The sequence below is a fragment of the Triturus cristatus genome, chromosome 1_2 (assembly GCF_964204655.1).
Source record: "Triturus cristatus chromosome 1_2, aTriCri1.1, whole genome shotgun sequence".
NCBI lineage: Eukaryota > Metazoa > Chordata > Amphibia > Caudata > Salamandridae > Triturus > Triturus cristatus.
In genome coordinates, this window is record NC_140580.1 from 966,164,577 (window position 1) to 966,171,314 (window position 6,738).

Consider the following 6,738-nt stretch of genomic DNA (forward strand, 5'->3'; position numbering starts at 1 on the left):
GGCTATCTCGAGTTCATGACTGCGGCTTCTCTCTCTGTCCGCGAGTTCCTCCGGGGATAGGCCCCCGTCTGGTACAATGCCTCGCACCTGATTGTTGCTGCTTTCACTTGGAGGGGGTTCGGCTTCGTCGGGGCGCTCCCCCGTGCCTTCCGGGCGGGAGGCCCCGGTCTCCACCCAAGTTTTCAGTGCTTTCTGCAAGTCTTCCTTAGTGTTGAGGCCAGTGGTAGCGATTTTAAGTTCTTTGCAAAATTGCTTTAGCTCTTTGTGTGTGTATTCTTCTAGGTGCTCCACCTGGAACACTCTGTTGGCGTTGGTTTCTGCGGAGCTCATGGCGCTTCCTTCTGCCATTTTTGTTGGTCGTGCGTCCGTTGTTCACTGTACGATCTCTAGGTGATGGGCCCGAATCCCGTCGCTTGCCACCAATGTTAGACGGCGACCTCAGAGGAGCCCGGAAGGGGGTCCTGACTTCCCGGAGTCCCACCCGTGTAGTATTGTAGCCGGGCACTGGCGAGAGATTCCCCAGGGGGGAGGAATCTCGCAACTAGGATCGTACTTCTGGCACCACACGACACAGAGAGACCACACTGGGTATTCTCAGAAAACAAGTTTTATCAAATAGGTATCACTGCAAATATGTACAAGGGGAGCACGGGCTCCAGAGTCTCGGAAAGGTAGGGGGTAGCGGGACTGTCGCTGGTATCGGTTCAAAGCAGGGACGTATCCGGCTCACAATCCTCGAGCCGGGGGATACGGGGTCGGAGTCGGGGTCCGGCGGGACCGTGAGAGTCTTGGGGAGCCGCGAGTCACTCAGCGGGCTCAGGTACAGGTTCGGAGGTCTTACGATCTTCAAGGAGCCGCGAGTCACTCAGCAGGGCTCAGGTACAAGTTCGGAGGTCTTACGATCTTCAGGGAGCCGCGAGTCACTCAGCAGGGCTCAGGTACGAGTTCGGAGGTCTTACGATCTTCAGGGAGCCGCGAGTCACTCAGCAGGGCTCAGGTACGAGTTCGGAGGTCTTACGATCTTCAGGGAGCCGCGAGTCACTCAGCAGGGCTCAGGTGGGTTCAAGTTCCAGGAGCCGCGACCACGTCGGCAGCTCTCGTTGTTCCAGCGTCGAATCTGCCGGACAGTCTCAGAGCACCCCTTGTTATAGGTCGACCCCGCTTTGATGTCCGGAGTCTGTGCAGGCAGGGGTCTTGTCACCTGGGGACCGCTTGTCGGGGTTTCCTGCTATTGTCTTTTGATCCTTTCAGGGCCGGGTCAGGAGGAGTCCCAGACACCCAGCAGGCACGGAGCCAGCCCGCAGGGAGGCCGGAGGGCCGATTGAAACCCATCGTCCCAGGGGAGTTAGAGGTGCGACAGAAACTGCTCCTCCCTCTCTCATCCCCTGGAAGCGTGATGTCCTCCAGCCGGAGTGGCGCCTCGAGGCCCGGGTCGCGCTGGAGCCGGGCGGCCATCTTGTTGCATGGAGTGGGCACGTGGGCCCGGGGTGGCCGAAAGGAGAGAGGCCATGGACGGGGATGTCCGGGGTTGGTGCGGGTGTCCTGGTGGGAAGGGCCGGCTGGGCCGCGTGCTTGGGCTGCAGGCGCCAGGTTTCGGTGGTGCGGGGGCACGGAGGGCCATTCTTCGAGGCCGGGTCTAACACTAACGTGTATTGTTACACGTGGATGGACATCTTGAAAAGGGTACAAGAAATATTTGAAGATGGATGCCCCCCCCCAATAGCATTACAGGCACAAAAATGTATCTTTGTAATGAATTGGGGGAGGAAGTAGAGAACAGGGTAAGGGTGGTGGGGCGATTGGTGGGGGTATAGTTATCTAAAAAATATGAGCAGGAACAGGAGGGGTGGGGGAAGCAACATACAAGCTGGGGGAAACCACATGGAGAGTGAGGAGGTGAGGGGGCAAAGTGAAAGGAGAAGCAGCAGATAAAGGAGAAAGTAAGAGCACAAGCATCGCAATGTATCTCCCAGAATGAGGAAAATGTAAACAGTGACCCTGCTGTCTATGCTCGGTTCCACGTCATGCGCATTGGACAGATACAGGCTCCAGGATAGACGGCTGTAGCCACAGGTCAATCTGTGGTGTTGGTGGACCTGACAGAAGACCTCCTGAAAAACTCCAGGAAGGGGATTGAGGACAGCCTTAAGAAGCTGGCCAAGAAGAAATTTGCAGAAAAGCCTGAGGCAGGTGCTCAGTTTATTCAGAAGACCTTAAACAATGTTACGACATGCACAGATCCTGCATCGGTGGTGCACAGCACAGACCTAGTCTTTGAATCGATTGTAGAGAACCGGACGGTGAAGAATGTGCTCTTCAGGATGCTGGACAAGTTTGCTCCCAAACGCACCATATTTGCCAGCAATACTTCCTCCTTGCCCATCGCAGAATTTGCAAATTCCCCCACAAGGCAAGATCGGTTTGGTGGCCTCCATTTCTTTAACCTTGTTCCGTTGATGAAACTTGTCGAGTTACTGGACTGGCATTGAAGACATACTATTAAAGGGTTGTCTGGACTCCTATGACAAGCCAGGCAACAATAGATTCCCTCACAGATTTTGTGAAAGAGTTGGGAAAGCACCCAGTAAACAGTGAAAGGACACAAGACAACTAGTCAGAACACTCCGACACAAGTGCTCCTGGGTGGAACAAGAAAATAATAGGACAGCCATTAAGTAAAAGGAGACAACTGAGACTGACAACAAAGTGATCTAATCATGCATAAGAGTCTTACCCGAAGCCCATTCGATGTATATTGGAAGCAATGTCTAACCAAGAGACAGGCAATGTTTTAGTTGAAACATAAAGGCCTTATTCTAGAGAAACATCATTAAAGCATGCAACCAATCATGAATATAACTGTTTATACATTTTTTTGAGGTGTTAACCTTCAGCCAGTTGTGTGGCTTATGGCATTGTTGTGTGTATGAAGTCAGGTGTTACGTAGAAGCTGTACTCTTGGGCCCAGATTTATTAAAAAGTCATGTAACACAGTGCAGCAAGACAACTTGTTGCACTATGCTGTGTGACTGGGAGGGCTCAGGAATGCGCCATATCTACTAAGATGCAACGCATTCTTACTCTCTCTCTGTGCTGGCACACTATGTGCTGCCTAGTGCCAACGCAGGTGCCTTTGGGCCATGGTGCCTGCCTTACAGGCAGGATAGTTTTGGCACTGGAAGGGACACCTTCCTGCAAAAAAACAATCTTCAAAGGCATTCTCCTCTTTCTATATGTGCTGTAGGGTAAATCACGAGGTGAAATAAACACATTTCTCCTCATTACGCCTCTGTTGGGAAGGCATACCATTTTGATGCATTCCCAGGTTTACTCTTGTTAGTGAATCTCAGAATGTGCCAAAATTAATGGGGTGGGGGGTAGGTGGATGCATGGCAACACCAACACTCCACCCATTGAACTCCTTCCTAATGCAGACTAATACAAGGCAGTGATGTGGGCACGGTGGTTTAGTGTGACTTACTAAATCTCACTGGAGCCCTTGCAATGCCTTGAGCCACCTTGCGTGACGCAATGACAACACTAGTGCTTTGTAAATCTGGGACTAAGTGTAGGTCATGCTGTAAATAGAATTCTAGTTTCTGTGTATATTCTGTTTGGATGCAAGATGGTTAGCCAACTCTTGCTTGTATCCATGTAGTGTGATTGCTGGTGTGGAGTTATGTGCCTAATATGTAGAGTTGACATAGGGCATGGCCTAGATATCAGTTGAAATAAGTTCACTCTTGAGGTGTTTAACACTTCGCCGGCTAGGTGAGGCGGAGCATGTTATGTACATGATTGTGCACGTACTAGTACCTAAAATATAGTGTTGAGGTTTATCGACGTGTTGTTGAGATTTGTTGAGATGATAATGCAAAGCGCATATTAATACTTCTAGCCATATTTTGTGGATACTTTTTGTGTCCTAGTACTGTTGGCTTATGCTCAAGTGTGGGTTCTAGACATTTTCATGGAAGGGCTGATGACTTGTCAATGGACTTCTGTTAGGTTTCAAGTTGGATTGTTGGTGAAAGCATAGTGGCGTGCTAGGTAGACATTCAAACCATATAGTTATAGGTACATCGATCTCTTAGCACTCCTCTATACAGCAGGAAAAGCAGTAATGGAGAGTAATTAGCTGAATGATATGTTACCCACCTTTTCCTATGAGGGAACTATCTGACAGATCAGTGTTCTGTTTTGGACAGTGTAATGGGTCATATTCAAAGTTTGTAGGTGTGTAGTGAAGGATAAATACAACTTGATATGGATCTACTTTTGCAGTGGCAAACACTCGGCCATCATTGTTGGTAGAGCCATGTTGTGTCCATAATGGTGCAAAAGTTTGTGTCCAATGCACATTGTGTTGTTGAGGTGGAGAGGCATAGTCAAGCGCATTGCTTATTTGATTAGGCGTACCTGTGAATTGTTTTAGAGGGAGATATGTTTTTTTGAGATCTCTTTGGTGATGAGCTGCCCTATGGTGAGACAGTATAGAAAGAATAAAAGGCAAGCCTTGCAACTACAGCCACACAAATCCCATTAAAGGGATGTATTTTAGGCGGAAATAAACATGTCTGCAAGCTATGTGTTGGGTGAACAGGTTGTGTAATATGACAAGGTTTACTGGGTGCTGATTTGAATGTAACCTTGAAGATTTGCAGAAGGGGTAGGAAGGAGGCAGGGCATTTCAAATGGTAAACTATCAGAAATATGTTTCCCAGTATGTACACTTTTTGAAAGTGCAGTGTTGTGAAACGCCATATTGATGTGCATTTAAGGTTATGACAGTTCAGTATTTTTTTGTGAGATATAGTGGGAGTGGGTTTGAGTTTAAGTGTATGGTCTAATATGTGGAATAGATTGTTCTGTAGGTGAATCATGGCTCGGGTATTAACAATTTCAGCGAGTTCAGAGCAGGCTCATTATTTTGATTTCTGGGTGAGAGGGATCATCTTAGCAGCTAGAGTGTAGGATGGTTTTGATGATGGTAGGGTGGCACGTAGGTACGTCTGTGCGTAGAGCATTGGAATAGTGCAGAATATAACCAGATTAAAAATTGCAGATATTAAGCCATTTATATGGATGAAAGGTCTGATGCTATGGAACAGCTTAATTTGAAATCTGGCCCTTTCAGTGATCTCTTTAATGTAAACGTCGAGATAAGCTCCTTGAATTCATCAAATGTATAAGATGCTTAGGGCCACTAATTAAAAAAAATACCAATTGAAAATGACCAAGAAGCAAGCCAGTGGAATGCTTGGAGATAGTAGAATGAACTCTTGCACTGGATTAATGGTGTTTCATATTTCATATCTCTGCAGACATTCTTGGTCTTGTAGAGCAGCAGTTATAATATTCACTTAGGCATGAATAGAGTAAAAGGGGATTCGAAAGCACAAGAATAAATATTGTTTGTCCAATAGTGTTTAATACAGGGTTTGTCCTATTTGTAAATTTTCCCAATGTTAATAGGCAAGGGTCAGTGGGATACAAGGCGTGTGAGAGGAAACCACCTACCCATGCAAGGCAGACACCTAAATTCTCAGATAATCTGCATGACTCCTCTGTAGCCTTTTAAAGCTATACAAGCTCCATGTAAAGAGAATAATCATCAGAACAATTGAGACAAAATAAAATTTAAAGGCATGTTTATTGCTCACTCGCCATCTGAACTTCAGCATTGTTATTTTGGGGGTGCCTCAGCTCCCCCGCACACCTACTTCCAGCACCCATGAACTAAGCCACTCCATGTACTGCACAACAGAATAAGCATTAAAGTATCACTTAATTCTATCTATGTGCTTTTAGTGACAGCCATAGGGATTTGGAAGGCGTATGCTGTTCCCGAACTGTCCATCCGTAGGGGTTGGGTGGTCTTTGCCTTCATCAAGTGATATGGTAGCTTGATAGTCACTCATAGAAACAATGAATAGGAGACTCCAGAGTTCAGAACTAGGGCACCCAATTGAACCACGTTTGACTTCATTTTACTATAAGAACTCTGCAGTCACTTTGAGTTCTAATAAACTGAAAGTTGCCCCACACTATACAATCCGAGCACATGGTAAATAAATCAAACCATACACTTCACTCCCTACTTAGTAAAGCTGGGTTATGGTTTTTAATCAAAAAATCTTTCAAACAAAATATACATATGTGAATTAATCTATCTTTATTACTTTTTCTATTCTTTATACACATACTTAATCAAATACATGAAATTCTTGTTTCCATAGGAAATGCATTTTTTGGATTGTTTATAGCTTTGGCGCCGAATTTGAACGAAGCTTTACCCCAAAACATTTTTCAACTCCTTCCAGGAAAGTTTCAGGGAGATCCCTCAAGCGGGGGCTGAGAAAGTGGGGTGCCCCAAAACACGTTTTCCCCACCCATTTTTCAATAGGAACTTTGGACACAGCTATATCCCAAACCACTGAAAGGATTTACACCAAATTTGTGTGAATGTGCTTTTTGGGATCTGGTGTAAATCTGTTAAGTTGGTTTTGAAATGCTCAACAACTTTACCTAAATTGCATGTAGAGGATCCTCAGGGCCAACAGATCTTATGGTGAGATCTGATTGGCTGCCACAACATCAACAAGGATATGGCGGCAGCCATTAGAACTCAGGACTCCGCCCCTATCCCTAGAAAGAAAGTTAAAAAAACATAAGGGGGCAGGGTAACCCCCTAGGCCAGATGGTGTACCAGAGAGACCTCGACTTTGGCCCCTAACA

At 46.5% G+C, this 6,738-nt stretch overlaps 1 protein-coding gene across 1 annotated transcript; it reads left to right on the forward strand.

Annotated features, from left to right (window-relative positions):
- The first annotated feature begins 1,739 nt into the window (after positions 1 to 1,739).
- LOC146868466 (hydroxyacyl-coenzyme A dehydrogenase, mitochondrial-like) lies at positions 1,740 to 2,614 on the forward strand. The gene is made up of 3 exons (XM_085624124.1): positions 1,740 to 1,781; positions 2,058 to 2,470; positions 2,506 to 2,614. The coding sequence occupies exons 1-3, from the start codon at positions 1,740 to 1,742 to the stop codon at positions 2,612 to 2,614; spliced, it is 564 nt and encodes a 187-aa protein (XP_085480250.1).
- The last annotated feature ends 4,124 nt before the right edge of the window (positions 2,615 to 6,738 follow it).